At 36.2% G+C, this 17,523-nt stretch overlaps 1 protein-coding gene across 1 annotated transcript in view; it reads left to right on the top strand.

Annotated features, from left to right (window-relative positions):
• The first annotated feature begins 4,693 nt into the window (after window positions 1-4,693).
• The window catches only part of npm1b (nucleophosmin 1b), a 28,723-nt gene continuing 15,893 nt past the window's right edge, over window positions 4,694-17,523 (top strand). The window contains exons 1-7 of the mRNA XM_038308210.1: window positions 4,694-4,794; window positions 5,084-5,166; window positions 6,970-7,089; window positions 7,256-7,349; window positions 7,637-7,728; window positions 7,978-8,051; window positions 8,154-8,217. Of these exons, the coding sequence (XP_038164138.1) occupies window positions 4,746-4,794; window positions 5,084-5,166; window positions 6,970-7,089; window positions 7,256-7,349; window positions 7,637-7,728; window positions 7,978-8,051; window positions 8,154-8,217 (576 nt within the window). The 5' untranslated portion in view covers window positions 4,694-4,745. The remainder of the gene's footprint in view (window positions 4,795-5,083; window positions 5,167-6,969; window positions 7,090-7,255; window positions 7,350-7,636; window positions 7,729-7,977; window positions 8,052-8,153; window positions 8,218-17,523) is intronic.

The following is a 17,523-nucleotide window of genomic DNA, read 5'->3' as shown; positions in this document are numbered from 1 at the left end:
TTTCCTCCTTCTAAGACCTTCATTTTCATTTTAAAATTGTACGAATTTTTTTTTTTCATGCGACTCTTAACCATTTTCAAAGTATATAGTGAGAGGCGTGGAGCTACAACCATGCACAGCAAGAACACATGTTGGTGCAAGGAAAGCACTTTACAAAGGCTGTCATGAGAGACAACCCGTAGATAAGAAATTCCCCCTGAGGACTTGAAAGAAGTCCATCCACCCTACCTTTGATTAAGACATTATATATGTGTAATTATTAGTAAGGGTTTAGGAAAATCTGATGTTCTTCAGTGATTTATTTGGAAAATACAGATATTATACTTGTTTATTTCCTGTTAGTATAGTGTGATTAGTGTAGATTGACCCTGAACTGTTTTGTGTATCTATATATTTTGAAAGTCCTCTGTGCACAACTCTCTCGTTTTGCAAAAAAAGAAAAAAAAATTCTAACTAAATTACTAATTCCCACCCCAAAGTTATCCATGGCCTCTACATTGGCCTGCCTTTGAAAACCCTCAAGGATCGTCTGTACTTCATGCAAAGCAACAATGTTGTCTCCTTTGTGAAGCCCTGAAGGATTTTCACTGCCAGCTGGAATCTACCTTGAAAATCACATTGGTATAAGTAAAACTTTCCACATATTGTTTATATTTATCCTGTGCAATTCAAGTAAAAATAAATGCAAATAACAACAGAAAGCATCTTTTACAGTTACTTTTGTAAAGGTTTAAATAATAGTTAGGCTAAAGACAAGTTAGTATTCTGTACATCATTTCACCATCCTATCTCATTTTTTCTCTGCCAGAATTGATAAAGCTCCTTTCGGTATCTTTTCTGGGACTCTCCTACTTGACCCCAATGAATGAATTTCTCTCTTAACACACAGTATAGCTGATATATAGCTGACAGCATCAGTAGCAGGCAGATACTGACTCCTGCTTGGATCATCATTTCATGGATTTTTTTTGACAGAAATATATATTTTCAAATAATCTGTTGGAAATAATCTTTATCATATATAAAAAAAGTACTTGTTCAAACTTGAACGACTCAGGTTGTTAAATATGATAGACATGTATACTTCTATATTAATTACGTATAATTTTTCCTAGGTTTTTTCCGAAGCCACAGCGCACCTAGATTAGGCACTCGCTGATTACGCTCCCTGTCAGATAAGACCCAGTAGGTTAAGCAATAATATACATATGTCGTATGAGGAAGTGTAACCAAGGTTATATAAATCTAATGTGTTCACGATGCTCTTTGTCATGTGGCACTTATTTCTGTAACCTTTTCTTTTCTTTGCTTAGAATAACAGTTCAGTTCTGTCTCAGAGTTTCCCCTTTTAGAAGATGTTGTTATCACTGTGGATTGATTCTCTGTGAAAATATCTGTGACGACTTTTTTCTTTTATAATTTCTTAGAATCAAATTTATGTTTAACTTAGCATCAGTAAATTCATCAGACATTCTGGCGATCCTTCACCAAAGCTCAAAGGCTTTGTAAAGGCCTCTCTAAGGCACTGACTCTATTTTCCTTGAATCTTGATTCATATCAGTAGCTTCACTGTCCATTTGGAGGAACCCATATGTGCCCAAAATATCACTTATTGGCTTAAGACCTTGGTTTAATATTACACTTAGTAAACTTCTGTCATGTTGCATTTATGTTGTACATTGCACCAGTCCCTTCCACATCCAAACAACTTGTAAGTCGTCCCTTTTACCTCCAAATGTAACAGTGAGTATGGTTGCATATCAACTCTGTATTAATTGAATTAGACAAAGGAAATATTGTTTAGAAGAAGTTTAATCTACCATGAAATCAGGTGCCTAATATATTTTTTAAGGAGTTATGGCTTCTTCTTAACAGAGTGGCTTTTCAGGCTATTTAGTATAGGGACTTGCTCCTTTGTGACCAATGACCTTTTACCATCTCAAGTCATCCTTAAGATGTATTTTATTTTTTCTGAGGTTGATATGCACTAGCCTCGTGAGACCATCCTGATCTCGCGAGCTTTCAAGGAAAATTTGGAGCCGTTCACCAAACGAACGTCCAATCAGCGTTGGCTTTGAGGCGGGTTGAGGTGTGACGCAACGAGAAGCGAGACAGTTCAGTCTAAAGAACATGGCGGCTTCAGCCGATGAAACTAGCGTTAGCGTGGCTATCGAGCAAGTTTTATCGGAATTACAGAGTATTTCTTCACTGAAAGAAAAGCAAAACACAGTTCTGGAGGCTTTCCTCAGAGGAAAAGATGTTTTTGCTCTTCTCCCGACTGGTTTTGGCAAGAGTAGCCTGGCTTGTGGTTGTGTTTTTGTCGTCGCCCTGTTAGTACGTCATATGCTTCGTTGATCTGATTGGTTTATTTGGCCCGTCTATCACCAACATAGGCCAATCAGCTAACCAGTATTTTCGCCCCTTCCTAAAATTACTTCAACGGAAGGTTTCCAGATGGATATGCGGAGCAAATCCATCTGGCGGAGTCAGGTTAGATATGCACAGGAAGAGCAGCACAATGGCATAAATAACTACTAAAAGCACAAATGCTAATTACTGGAAGATGAATCAATCCAGACAATAAAAGGCTGAAAATGAAACATGGTATAACATTTTTAATTAATGATATGCGCCAAGAGATAACATAAACAACATTCAACATGTTTAACAAATTAATTATGTCAAAAAATAAAACAAATAACAAAATAGGGAATTAAATGTTGTTATCCTACTTTAAAGAAATATTTCTTGAGTAAACTTTCAAAATAATCAACAGCTATTAGCCGCGGCAGCAGGAAACTGTACGAACAGGCAGCTCTTTTTTAAATGTGTAATTAGCTTTTTTTCCCCCTGTATTATTATTCTTTTTTGGCTTTTAGAATCAGGAATTATAAAGTCAGGTACATTTATTTCACACTGACATATATATAATAAGGTGATAAAATGGGTTACTCATTCTAGTGCCTCTGAGCACAACAATAAATGCTATAAAAAAGCTACACCCTTATGTCTTAACAATGACAAATACTTCAACGTAACTGTAAAATGTAAAAATGTAATAGATAAATATGTTATTTTAATTACATAAACAGGGATATTTGTAACTTTGAACTTGGATGGTTTTACACATAAAATAGTTTTGTATAGTAATTTTAATTTGTATAGTAAACATTCTAGTTAGATTTCATTTATATGGCTGTTTTATATTGATTACTTAAAGCACTAAACGCAAGGGGACATCATCAGGTGATAGGATGAACCTGGAAATAAAACTACAGTGTTTGGACTTCATGATGTCAGCTCTTCCCACTGATGGACCAATATCAACAGTAGTAGCTCTGCCAATCTAGAAAAAGTTGCATGTCCTGCGAAAATGCAGTGTGAATGCTGTACGCTAAAAATGGCAGAAACAAAGAGAAACTGACGCAAACATGGCTGAAATTGTATGAAATAGCAAACCACAGACTGATTAACTTCTTTCCTGAAACTAGTGGTGCCACCAGGGGGTTGCAAGGTGTGGCCACAGCCCACTCGCCAATCTCAGGGTACTACCATCATCAGTTTAGCATTTCATCCCATTATGCATCGCCAGTTATGTAACATTAACAATCACACAATAAACCAAGATATGAGTAGGTGTTTAGGGTTTCTACAGGCAGATTTACCACAATAATAGATTCAAACCTTGAAATTATTGCTTTTAGTTTCAGTGTGCCACCCCAAGATTTTTAGTGGCCCCATCTGGCCACCCCTTTGAAACACTTCTGGAGGCACCACTGCCTGAATAGTAGCAGAAGCAAGCTGATATCACCACCAGACACATGGCTGAAATGTGATGAATTGGTAAGAAACAGAAAAAGCTTAATGACTGGAAAGATGGAAAGAATCCTGCCAAGTTGAAAATATAAAACCTGCTGAGATCTAATCAATTAGAAACAGTAGAAAAACTATTATGTAGAAACTGGAATCTCATTTGGTTAAAGAAAAAAATATATTGGCTTAAGGATAGTGACTGAAATGTTGAAGAATATGGTATTGAGCTTAGTGTGACGTCGTTTGTGCAAAACTTAAGAAGTGGCATAACTGTTGGAAATAAATACAAAAGTCTTAGTTGATAAAAATATAGAAAAAAGTTCAAGTATCTAATTAACACTCAAATAACTTGGCAAAAAAAGTTATTTTAAACAGCATTTTTTGTTACGTTGCTCATTAAAACTTGATGAAAACTCAAAATGTTAACTCATTATTTAGGTGCAACTATGAAATATTTCAGCAAAATTTGAATGGCATTAAATACTTTTTTTTGCACTATCAAGTTGATCTTGCATAATTTCTAGCACTGGACTTGGCACACAGTAAGCACTAAGGAATGTTTCAGGTAATAAACCTGGTACACATAATGGCCATTAACCGTTATAAACTTCTCACCCCTTATTTTCTACCCCAATTATCCACTAGCTTTATTTTTTTTTATAAAATTCCCTAACTATACACCAGGTAAACATAACGTAAAGTCTCGTTTAATATCACAATGGGAATCGCCATGCGTCTTATCGCTCTCCAATATGTGCAACGATAGCCCCATCTGCTGTTTTGACGAGTCCTCGCGCTGATTTTCCACATGTCCCGCCCCTTCTTCGCTCCAATTGGCTGCTATTTTCCGCCATACGTCCCACGTTCTGCTTCCCTATTGGCTCCCTAAGCTGTCCGTCACAGTTTAGTTTGTTACTCCGCCCACTGCAAAGATGGAGGACGATATGTCAGATTTTAGCAGACCTCAGATGTATTTATTTGGTGAGCTTATTCCCCTATGATAAATATTATTTTTATAGGACGCAAAGTCAAATTTAGTAACATATTAATCATTATAAATGGCGTTTAAACGAGAATGGAAGCTTAAAGTTACCGCAATAAGTCGCTACTCTGGTTTCCCTACTCGCGCCAATCAGCTCTTTGTTAGCTAGCTCTGCAGGGCTGCTAGAGTAGAAACACTTCCAATAGCTGATAATGTATTTTCTACTGTGCATGCTTTATAAATGCAGCTCTAACAATCATGGTAATTACAAGTTTTTCCCCTTCCTAGGTTGTACTCTGAGGTCGGATAAACGGGAATTCAAAGTTGACCTAGATGACGAAGATACAGAACAACAACTGTCCCTCAAAGCAGTAAGACATTTAGACGTTATTATTGTGTTATTATACATTATATCATGTCTAAACTAAATTTTAAATAGGAATTTTAAAAAAATAAAATATATGTAATTCTAATTTAACTAGTCTATAAATAAGTACTTGATATCTGTGATTATATTTGTACCAACAGAAATATATTTTAGATGTCAAGAATTGTATTTCTAGATATCTGTAATGTTATATTCATTTTTGATATCCTAAATAGTAATTATGACTGCCAGTAACTATATTGTGGAGATCTGAAATTCGAGTTCATCTTAGTCACAATTCATTTTAGATAGGAAGAATGTTTTTTTTAGATATCTCCAAGTAAAAGCCCAATGCACATGAATTGGAAACGTGAGGTCATTTGTACTAGCAAGAATTACATTTCAGATATCGGAAATGTGTATTTTAGATAGGAGGAATGTTATTTTAGATATATGAAATGTTCATTTTGACTAGGAAGAAATGTATTTGAGACATCTGGAATATATATTCAGTCAAGCTAATAAATGTCAAAATAGCCTGCCATACATGTTTTATCCTTTAAATGCCCCTTAAATGATTCTGAGCTTATGCATCTAAACTATAAATTAAACTGTAGCAGGATTTTAAATCTCTAACTGTCGTATACCTCCAATAGAATTTTCACTGTAAAAGAACTGCTGTTAAAAAATAAGTAAATAATTGATTTTTCTTTTGTAACAATCTGCCTTTTATTGTCAGAAGTTTAAATGTCATTTAATTGACATGTAGTTTTAATTAGCCTAAAAGTTACCCTACATTTTGTAAAATGTATATACATTACACCTGTATTGTGAAAGAATTGTAGATATATTTGCATACTGTCATTTTATTTATTACATTAGTTGACATTTATATATTTCAAGGAATGATATTAAAATAATTTATTGGAAAAGATCTTCATCCTATGTTTTATTCCCACCAAAGGACAGATATAAGTTAACAGGAACAAAATAATTGAATACATACATACATACATGTTTATGCATTTAGCAGAGGCTTTTATCCAAAGCGACTTACAAAGTAGACACAATGTTAAAGTTATCATCAGTATGACGATAAGTTCTCTAGAGGGAAATCCAGCAAAGAGAGAGAGGGAAGTACAGAAAGAGAAGTAGAGGGGTACAGAGCTATGGGTAAGAATTAGGATAGGAGATGCTCTTTACTTACATAACATTTGTGATACGTCAAACACAGATTTTTCAAACCACCTTTCAATATTTAGATGGTGAGAATAAATCTCAGTACCATATCAGAATGGGAGGGCAGTGCCTATGTTTTCTTACACAGTAAAAAACACAGTAACACATTTTCTCTTTGACATATATGTGTTAGGGACAGCATTTAGTAGCCTTCTGTAAATACTGCTGCAGCTTTCATCAGCTCATATACTTGAACTTTTGCCACAATGATCAATTTAGGTAATAATAAAATTTCTTAGTATGAAAATTCACAGTAATTAACACCAGCAAAAAATCTATTTAGGCTTGATGTAATGTTTTTTTTTTTCCATTAAACAATTAAACCAACCAAACAAAGCATAACAAGACAAATGTTCCTTCTTCCTATATAGTGTTTTTAACTGCAGCCATAGGTATTCTTAAAAGAAAATTTGATAGATCTAGTGCTTTCTTTTCTGCAAAATTTCTGCAAAAATCTGGTCAGTGGTTGACTCAAATAAAACTTAGTGTAGTGGACCTTAACCTTGACAGACAAATTTATTTGTGGACTGATCTCTGCTGAGGAGACAATAAATCTCTGCTGTTCCAGGTGTGTCTGGGAGCCGAGGCGGAGGACAAGTTCCATATGGTGGAAGTGGAAGGGCTTGCATACGATGCAAAAATCGTCAAAGCGCCCATAGCGGTCCTGAAACCGTCTGTCTTGCCGTCTGTGAGTCAACATCTATAAGAACTAAAAAAAAAAAAAGAAAACTACACATTCATCTGTTTTATTCTGTTTAGACCTGCAAGAATACGAAGGAAATGAAAGCAAATAAATACTGTAGCAAATAAATGGACATTTAGCTATTTTTTAATGGTGGCTTTTGTTTATCCAGATGAATTTAGGTGGATTTGAGATTTCTCCTCCCGTTACCTTCCGTCTTGTTTCTGGTTCTGGTCCGGTTCACATCAGTGGACAGCATTTTGTCAGTAAGTAATATCACAGAAACCCTAATGTTAATGCAAATGTAAATCGGTTTCCAGGTGTTAGGATAACTTCTTTAACAAAGGCCACATCATAGCCAAGACTAGAACAACCAGATGCTTTAATAAGAGTGTTGTTGTGAACAGTTTGTCCTTTTCAGGAATTTAAGGACTCCTTGTGTTAGTCTGGAAAACAATTTCATGCTTTACTTAGTATTTTATGCAATGGATGTGTAAGTAAATATTTATTGCTGTGTTGATTCAACTGTTCTTAATAGTATTTTTTTATTTAGGTGTAAAAGATTCTGACGATGAAGAGGAAGAAAACAACACGTCTCCTGTAAAACGGCCTGCAAGCCTTTCCTTAGTAAAGAAGCCTCCGCAGGTGGTCATCATTCTTTATTTCTTTCTTTTTCTTTTGCCTGCAGCTCTTCTATTAGCTGAGCAGCAAAAGTCTCCCAGCTCTCTTTGAAAGTTTTTTTTCTGTAAAGGGTGTAAACGCAAAATGCCAATTAGTCACATTACTAAATTTAATAAAATAAAAAATGACCACTGATGAGGTTTATAACCTGATATGCAAATGTAGATTAGAATTAGAAATGCCTTGTCCTAATTAGTGTCGTATTTTTGGCAGAAAAAAATAAAAATGGATTCTGATGACGACGATGAGGATGATGAGGAAGAGGACAGTGATGAAGATGATGACGAGTATGATTTTCTTTTGTTTAAATAAACATTTATTTGAAAAGTAAAAACCTCTTCAGATTGAGCTGTCAGGTGAACTGAGATGTCTTCTTTCTTTCCTTCTAGTGATGATGAGAGCGATGAAGAGGATGTGAAGCCTCAAAAGAACCTGGCAAAAGCTTTCAAAAAAGTAAGTCGGGTCTGTTTTCATTTTTCTCATAGAGACAAAAAAGTTTTGTACAACTTTCAAAACTCATTAAAGTGGAACCTGTGAAAATATTCAACTATTTTTTAATCCTCTGATGAGAATAAAGGAGATTATCAAGCTGATATGAAGCATGGAATAAGTCAGCACGCCTTTTTATTCCAGCGCAGCTTGATGTTTGTAAATGCCCAACTTTGGCATTGGTATCACATCAGTTTCTCTTTATCATTTATATTAAACTTTCTTCCTACAGGGTGCAGCAATAATCTTGCACATTAAAGCAGAAAACAAATATGTATAGTTTAATTGTCGTTTATATTTTCTGTACTCTAAACAGGGTCATTATACAAACACTGCAACATAAATGCACTAATATTTAGTTTACTGTCCTTAAGCACTTTTCACCTAACCACATCTCCATGTAGCCATCTAGAAGCTTCTGGATGGAGACTTAACTATTCGTCTTGGCAGGATTGGAGTAGAATTGCTGGCAGCAATGAGTTTGGGGTCATTGCCCTTTTGGAAGAACTACATTTGCTGGAATTTAAACCCTTTGTTTGCTGATTGGAAATTCGTTTAGACCTACTAGTTACGTATGATGTTTACATAATGCTCGGTTCTCAGGCTTAAAGGCTTTAACATGAATCATTGAACATACGTGTTTTCTTTCATGTCGGATAAGCTCATGCTTCTCTTGTGTGTCCTTAAAAAAACCCCAAAAACATTGCTTTGGAGAGTGACGGACATTTTTCAGCTTTTTCAAGTTCATACCAAGATTAAGACTTTATGGATCCAGGATTTTTTTTCTGATCTTCTTTGTAAGGGAGAGGGTAAAGTTTATGGATACAACCCCCCCACCCACCCCCACCCCCCACCCCCCCCCCAAAAAAAATAAATAAATAAATAAACAAAAAACAGGACAACGATCTCTAATGCACATTAATACTGATTTTGAAATGGTTAAATTAAAAAAGATCTGCCTCAAGTACTGACTTTAACTTTTTGAAAATGTGAGGAATATATTTTTAAAACTAGGAAACTTACCACTTCTTTCTGGAAAAACGACAAATATTCACCCAGAACCATCCCAGACGTTTAACCAGCTTTTAGGAACTTCATTAGATGTTATATTGAATTAGATATGTAGAATGGAATAGAAAAGAAAATCCCTTTATTGTCCCACACTGGGGAAATTGTGGCATTACAGCAGCTAAAGCATTACAGCAAAAGTGTTCACACAAATGTGGACCTTAAAGGTTTATAAAAATAACAGAATAAGTGGCAGTTAAAAAAGAAACAGAATCAAATACAGTACTGTACTGTGTATTTACAAATATAAATACTGTGCCATTACCCAAATAATAAGTAATCAATATACAGCTTTTGGACATTTTTACAGCAGCGGATTTGAGAGGCATGTGTAAGATTTTAGCGATAAGAGCAAATTTACCTTGTATTCACTTCTTGTTTTTAAGATTCATTAAAATGTTTGTTAAAAAATAGTTTAGACTCTAAAAATCGAACATTCAAAAAGATCATTTAAAGTACATCACCATGAGAATCATGTGGATGTAAACATAGCACTGGGACTTTGTTAAGATGCTTGTCTAACATAGCGCATCAATCCTAAATAATGCTTTGTTTTGGCTGTAGGCTGCTATACTAGGTTTAAAGATATAAAATATATATTTCTAGGTTTTATTTTCCGATTTTAATGCCATTTTTAGCTTTTCCTGACTGTTTTTCTGCCATCAAATAAATCCACTAATATTCTCGTATAATTAAGTCTCCTAAAAAACTTATCAATCCTTTTAGTACAGATTCAATCCATTGAAAGGGAAGATTTTTATCTACATTAAAAATACAGGAAATTTATATATATATATATATATATATATATATATATATATATATATATATATATAGTCATGGGTACTTGTTGATCGCATCAAAATGATTTCTAATAGCATTAAAGAGCATTAAATTAAATTAGAGTTACTCATTCCTGTATCAACCCTGTGTTAAAAGGTTTATGTGAAACCCAATAGTATGATTATTTTATTATGAACATTTTCATAAGTGTTCTATTAACTAAATAAACAATATAAATAATAAAGTTGACTTATCTTTCAGAAACAACGAAAGACTAAGATCTTTCATGTAAATTCATTTCAATTAAACTATTTTTTGGTCCCCTAAGGGCAATTTAATGGTACAGTGAAGCAAATATGTTCACAGACACAATGAAAAGTCATCATATTAAGTTGATTAATGTGAAAGACATTTTTTTTCTCTTTCAAGTTAAATCTAGTTTAGTATCCAAACACTGTTGTTCATCTGTAGAACTTGAACCTAAAATGCTGTATTTTAAAATGTAATACAGCATAAAGACATTTAGACTACCTTGATAAATATATATGAACTATATACACTCTTTATATTGTCTACTGTATTTTTTTAAAATCTTTAATGGCATCTTGCTTTAACTCTTTTTACCCTATATAAGCTACTTGAACCAGAATTTCCCTGAAAGAGAAATAAAGTTGAGTCCAAATCAAAATAGTTTTGGATCACATTTTTATTTGGTTTGTTTTATTTATTTATTTGCTAGATAATTTGTGAATGTTAAGCGTTTTGTTGGTAAGACCTCACATAATTACAACAGTTGTTTATACATCTTTAAATAGAAATGCCAGAGAAAAGTTTTTTTTTTTAAATACGTGCATTGGCCTCGGATTGAGGAGGTAAACGAGACATTTTGCCAATGGAACAAGACAATTTACACTTAAATAAAAGAAACACAATTGCATTGTCTTATTTTGGTGCATTTTATCTAATTATCTAAGAGTAAAAATACTCATTCCATTGGCAAACTATCTCATTTACCTACTCAAATTAAGGATAAATACACTTAATTGAAGACATTTTACTTATTTCTAGATGGTTTTCCCAGTGTATCATCTGGAAGCTTATGCAGTAACTAGGGGTGGGTATTGGCAAAGAAGTCACGATTCGATTCGAATCACGATTCACATGCCACGATGCGATTCTATCACGATGCATCACGATACTTGAAATATTGCGATGCATTGGGATATTTTCACTGAACACTGTAAGAAAAAGATACAGCCCTTACCAGTGGCTGACTGGCTGGGTGTGATCTGGATAGTGTCTTCAATTGATACATAACTGAAAGCAACTGAATTCATACATAGCTGTATTTATTGAAATTACTTTTGGAGGTGTTGCCATGAAAACAAATACTGGACAGAAATATTACTATTACTGGCGTGGACACACTGACAAAAAGATCTTAGGATTCATCAAACTTAAAATAACAAAATGAGGATAATCAGTCCGGACATGCTTATGACACAAAGCAGCAGGCGTCAACACATCCGCAGCGACATCTGCTGGACTGGAAGTTGTATTCCACTTGGTTTGATTGATGTGCGCCAACCAGTAATGTATTTTATTTGTTCATTTTTTTTTTTTAATAATCGATTCTTGCCTTCAAGAATCGATTCAGTAGATCACAAAAATTAGAATCACGATGCATCGATTTGACGATTATTTTGCACACCCTTAGCAGTAACCATCTATGTCTGTCTGCGTCTATCTCTAAAAACTTCATAGAAGGATTTTGTGATTCCTTTAATGTCCAGTAGGTGTCAGGCTAGCTAAATGCATGGCCAAAGTTATTTTGTTGTAGAAGGAATTTCTCTCTGGTGCTGCTTTCTCTCCCCGCCTTTCTCTTCCACATCTTTCAGCCTTTTCTACAGACTATGTGCATCGGCATCTCATTTCAGCAAAGCCCAGCCTTCCCCTGCACCCGCTGACCGTCCAGCTCTTCGCATCAGACAAAAACCTGGAACTTTTTCATCCTGTGCGCTCACGTACCCACCTGTTTTCAGAGAGTAAAATACAGGGTTTGTGCGGTGTAATGATCGGATTTCTCCTCTGTAATCTGCACAGATTCTCACCCTTCACCAACAACACTGTGCTGCTCACACAAACACGGCCTTTCTTTCTTAAAGGTTCGAACTATAGAGCCGCGCATTTAAAGGTGTGTTTATGCACCGATGCACATCAAGAATACACGTGTAGTTTAAGCTGAAAAGCACAAACTGTTTGCTTTTAAACACACACACTGCTCAGTTATGGGAAACATCCCTGACCCCTTTTTTCTAAGGCACTGCATATCTTTGTCCCTCTGTCATCCCACTGTTAATATGATTGCTCCTTTTTATCTTTTCTCATGCCATTTCAGCTTTGCACCTGGCGTTTGCCTTTGAACGCTTGTTTTGCATGTTACCACAATCGCTTACAAGTGTGTGGGAGCATGTGTGTATCTGCCTCGGTTTTTACCTCAGTGTCTGTTTGTAATTTTTTTTTTCTTAAGCACGCCTTCCGCGTGCAAACTGTGCCAGGCGAAAGATCAAAGCGAGGCAGATGCACATACCTGCGACGTGAGCACCGATCCTTGCCTCAGGGTCAGATGACAGCTGAGCATTTCTGTCACCTGTTGATCTGTTCTGTTGTCGTCTGATCCACGTCCTAATGCCCCCCCTATCCTTAGCTCCATAGTTACCGCATCCCCTTTATTAATGACTTCAAAATAAGCAGGCTGGGAGCAATTATTCTTTTGTTCAGCTGTTTCAGTGAAAATGTTTTTCTTTTTTTGTCAAACTTCAACACAGTCAGTGATATACAGAACTGGGTATCAGGAAGGACATCAAGAAGCTCTGCATTGTTTAAAAAAATGGATTTCTTTCTATTTAAATATCTTTGATCAAATGTTTTGGTTTAATTTGCTTTGAAGGAAGCTACTAGAGTCTCTGATTGGCTTAAGCCGGGCATGCACTGTACGATTTTTTTGACCCTTTCGGGCCGATTATTGAGTCTTGCGAGAATTTTTCGATCGGGCGACTTTCAGCCTGATCATGCATTGTGTTGTGTGCAGGGGGTAATAAGGGGCCTCTCACGACCACTTGCTGATCAGGAATCGTAAGGTCGGGAGAAAATCAAACATGATGGAAATTCAGTCTGCCATTGTAAGGTCGCATCAGAGCGTTGGGCTGCACAGTGTAAGAACATGCATCGTGAGCTGTGAACTTTTAAACCATGCAGTTTTGTCGTACAGTTTGAATTGTAGAAACTTGAGGGGGGGTCATACCGTCACAGGTCACTTAACTACAATGCTGCAGCCACTTATTTTTCCTCAGAGATGTTACTTTCACAGCCCCACCAAAAGCCATAATAAATACTTCAGCTCTCTTTCTCCTCGTCTGCTGTGTCATCCGGCTACTTCTTCTGCTTAGCAGCTTTAAATCCATCCTCAGACACAGACTTCTGACACGTCTTGTATTGTTCTTCTGCACATGCGGGTCACTTCAGAGACACGATTTGAGACGGTCTTGTGAACAGCCACTCCAAAAAAAGTTGGAACTGACAAAAAATTAAGGAATTGAGCATTTAGACCTGTAGAGTGAACGTAGCCTAAATGTTTTTTTAGAAATACTTAAACGAATTATAATTGGTACTGATTTTTCATTTGAAGTTATTATTCCATCCTTTTAGATAAGATCTGCTGCTGTTTTGGATGCTATGTGGGTTTTAGTTATATCGAATGATAAGACCTAAATTACCATTCTAAATTGTTATCCTAACTGTTTCTAAAGACCTTTTTTTTTAACCAATACAAAAGTTTTGTCTTAATTTTTTTTTTACAACGTGGAATCCCTACTTTATCTGCCCAGTTTTGCAACAGTTCTAGCTGTAGGTTTTAATGGGTGTCTGAACCATCTTTCCACAATTAATAACTAGATTTCTGGCCTGTTTCTGTTTTTGAAATCGCTCCTGCTTTGTCAGACTGGATAGAGGACTTAGTTAATAAGTCTCAGATTTTCAGTTGGATTTAAATCTGTACTTTGGCTAGGCCATTCCATTGGACTTTTGCATGTTTAGCTCCCTTTTCTTGCTTACAGGGGAACCTCTGCCATAGTCTCAAGGCTAATGCCGCCTTTAACGATTGTTCATCCAGGTTTGGCTTGTTTTCAGTTTTCTCTTTCTGCGTTTCAGCCCCTAATAGATTAACCGTCCATCATCCCCACTGCCTGATTCTAGCACCACAACGTTCCCCATTGGTGTCGATATCAGGGCCTAGTACAGCGATGGTTTTCTGATACATTGAGTATTGTGTACCTTGACCAGGAAATGTGAAAGGCGTACTTCAAACATGGCTTCTCATATTAAGCTTTTTTTAAAGGTGATTTCCCCCAAGCTTCGAATATCTTTAGCTTCTCTTGAGTTAGCATGGGCCTCTTCTCCATTTCTGGATTGAATGCTGATCTTGAATCATTTGTTTATATGGGAAAATGTTTTTTAATAGGTTAACAGGTTTGTCATATCTTCTTCATTATTCTGATGATAGATTGAAAACAGCTTTGTTAGAGATTGAGTGTTTTTTTTTGTGTTTTTTTACCTATCCACACTTTGAAATGTTTGCCTACGTTCTCTAATAAACATCTAAAACCTTAACAGATCAACAGGAAAAACACGGTGAATGAACATCAGCTCCTACTGCTGAGTGATGGCAAAAGTAAATATCAAGCAACATTTTGTAATTCAGCCAATAAACATTACTACGATTAACAGATTGTGAAATTACTGTCACTCTTGGATGACACAGGGAAGCTTTAAAAAAGTTGGAAAGCTGTGTTTTCTACTTCCTCATGTAGTGTGGTGTTGGAATCAATAAGGGTGCTATACACACCACCGTTATGGCCAGAATATTTGGTAGAGGGATAAGAGCTGCAGATGTAGTGCTCATGTGTCTCATTTTCATCACCCTAAGAGACAAACTCTTATTACTAATTAGCTGACTTCTCAATTAGTTGCACTGGATCTGTCCTCTGACTGAATGAGGTTGAACGTGTACAAATAAAACATGTTTCAGCTTGTATTCAATATTCAGGTTAACGCCCAGAAGGGATGATAAGAAGAAAAACATTTTTTTAAGGTAATTAATGACTTTGGTCATCATGAAAATAAATGGAGAAGAAAGGAACAATTAATCAGATTTTGTATTAAAAAGAAAGATTTTATTTTTACGCCATATCACCCAGACCTAGATCCATTTGCAAAAACTAAAAGATCAGCCTAATTGCTAATTGATTAATCTCTAGCTTATTTTTTCAACTCATGGATTAATAATCGGATAGCAAACAATGCTTTAATCCAATTTAAACCGGGTGGAACTACAACTATGACACTTGCGTACTAGGGATGAGACAATTTATGAAAACCGTCAGAATCGTTTGGTTCGACTGTCTCGGTTCGGTTCGCGTGTGTTTCGTTCGGTTCATGCGCTGCTCCTTTTTCTCATAGAGGAAGCGATTACACTCCAGAGCAGAAGGTGGCGGTACTGCGACCAAAGCCAACCGCCAGTAGTAAACAAGAAGAAGAAGAAGCAAAGCAGCTTAGCCGGGTGTAGCAGGGAAAAAAATCAGTTGTTGTGGAGAATTGTGTCGGACTGGCGAGTGGGAAAGAACTGGAGTTGGAAGACGCGCCAGCAGCACTTTATAGGTCTGCTGTATGGGAGCACTTTGCATTTAGAGTGACCTACGATGACGGCGGAAAGAAAGTTGTGGATAAAAGTGCAACAGTGTGCAAGCATTGTGCAACATGTTTTGTTTATGCTAACAGCAACATGTCATGCTAACCCCGAAATCCCTCATACTCCGTCAGCAACCACTGCTCCGCCCCGCTGCGCTCCAGACCGGCTGCTCAAAGCAAAGCCTACAGCCTCCACTGTGGCTTTGTCCGCTCCCCTCTGAGTTCCTTGGAGATGGTAGAGAGCATGTAACCTGACAACAGCCAGATGCATGCATCTGGCTGTTGTCAGGTTAAGGAGCATGCGCCAGATGATTAAATTAAAAGCAGCAAAACATACGGAAATGATCCAGGGTTTCCGCGGATCATTTAAAATAATTAAAATCCATTATTTTTGGGGGGATTTTTTCATTAATTTCATAATTTTTTATGGAATTTCGGTGTAACAATCAACATGTATCGAATCGAACCGAAAACCGTGACCAGAAACCATGAATCGAACCGAACCGTGGATTTTGTGAATCGTTCCACCCCTATTGCGTACAGGGAGGAACATACTCAGACATTTTTATTTTCATCTAAAATGACAAATCTTTATATTATTTTTTTTTTACAATATTGGCATAATTTCTGCTGTGGGTGGATTTCTCTTTTAGCTAATGGCATGTGTTAAAGTCTGTATACTACCCTTAATGTTTTATGGACTACTAAATTAGTGGACGATTATTTAAATAACCAGTTAAACACTATTAATTAGATTATTTTGTTTCTGGCCTAACCTGCAGCTTGTGCCCTTTTTGGTTGCTCTGAGATTACAGATAACTAACCAGCCATCTAGACAATATTCTTCTCTCCATTTGCTGCAAATATCTAAACTTGAATGTAAAAAATTAATAGAAATAAGTTCTTCATTTAGCCAATTCCAGCGTGAGATTCTGCCCTTTAAATATTTTTGTTGCCTCCTAGCAAATCAGTCATTGCAGGGAATTACACTAGTCTGCTCTGAGGTGAACACATGTAATTGGCAGACAGCGGTTGGTGCTTAGGAAATGCAGGTACTTGCCTTGGCTGTTACAAGGTAATTACACAGCAGTGTAAACCTGACTGGAAGGCCTGTATAGCCGAGAACAATGATGGGTTATTGAGTTACTAAGTAGCTGATCACAGAGAGCATACAAAGTGTTATCTGTTCTGTTTTAATCTGCTTTCGCAAATTTTCTGCATAGCTACTAACTGAGCTCCTGTCTGAAAGTTTATTTGTGGAATGTTTAAATCTACAGATTTGACGTGAGTGTGATCTTTCAAGGAAGGAATGAGGGAAAATGCAGTACTTAGGTCCTGACAAAAGTGCAAGATTAGCAAATGCAAACAAGCCTTTATATTTGCTTACATGCCAATTTATGTTGTTTGCCTTAAGAATGTTTATAATCAGTCTGTATAATTCAGTTAAATCATGCAATGATATGTAAGGAGGAATGGTAGATAATGTAGAAGGTAAAGTACTTCTGACCGTTATAAAAAAAAAAAAGACAGCTACTGTTCGAGATTACAGCCTCAGCGTCCAGTTTTTCCTCGTAACATCGCCTTTCATATCTGTTTTTTTTTCATCATGGTCATTTGGGGAAAGCGTTGGCAAACGTTAGCAGGTTTAAGATCCAAGATGTCTGCAAGATGTGT

Source organism: Cyprinodon tularosa, unplaced genomic scaffold, assembly GCF_016077235.1.
Source record: "Cyprinodon tularosa strain WSP-4 unplaced genomic scaffold, ASM1607723v1 ctg117, whole genome shotgun sequence".
Lineage (NCBI taxonomy): Eukaryota > Metazoa > Chordata > Actinopteri > Cyprinodontiformes > Cyprinodontidae > Cyprinodon > Cyprinodon tularosa.
This window is presented reverse-complemented; position numbering and strand designations above follow the sequence as displayed.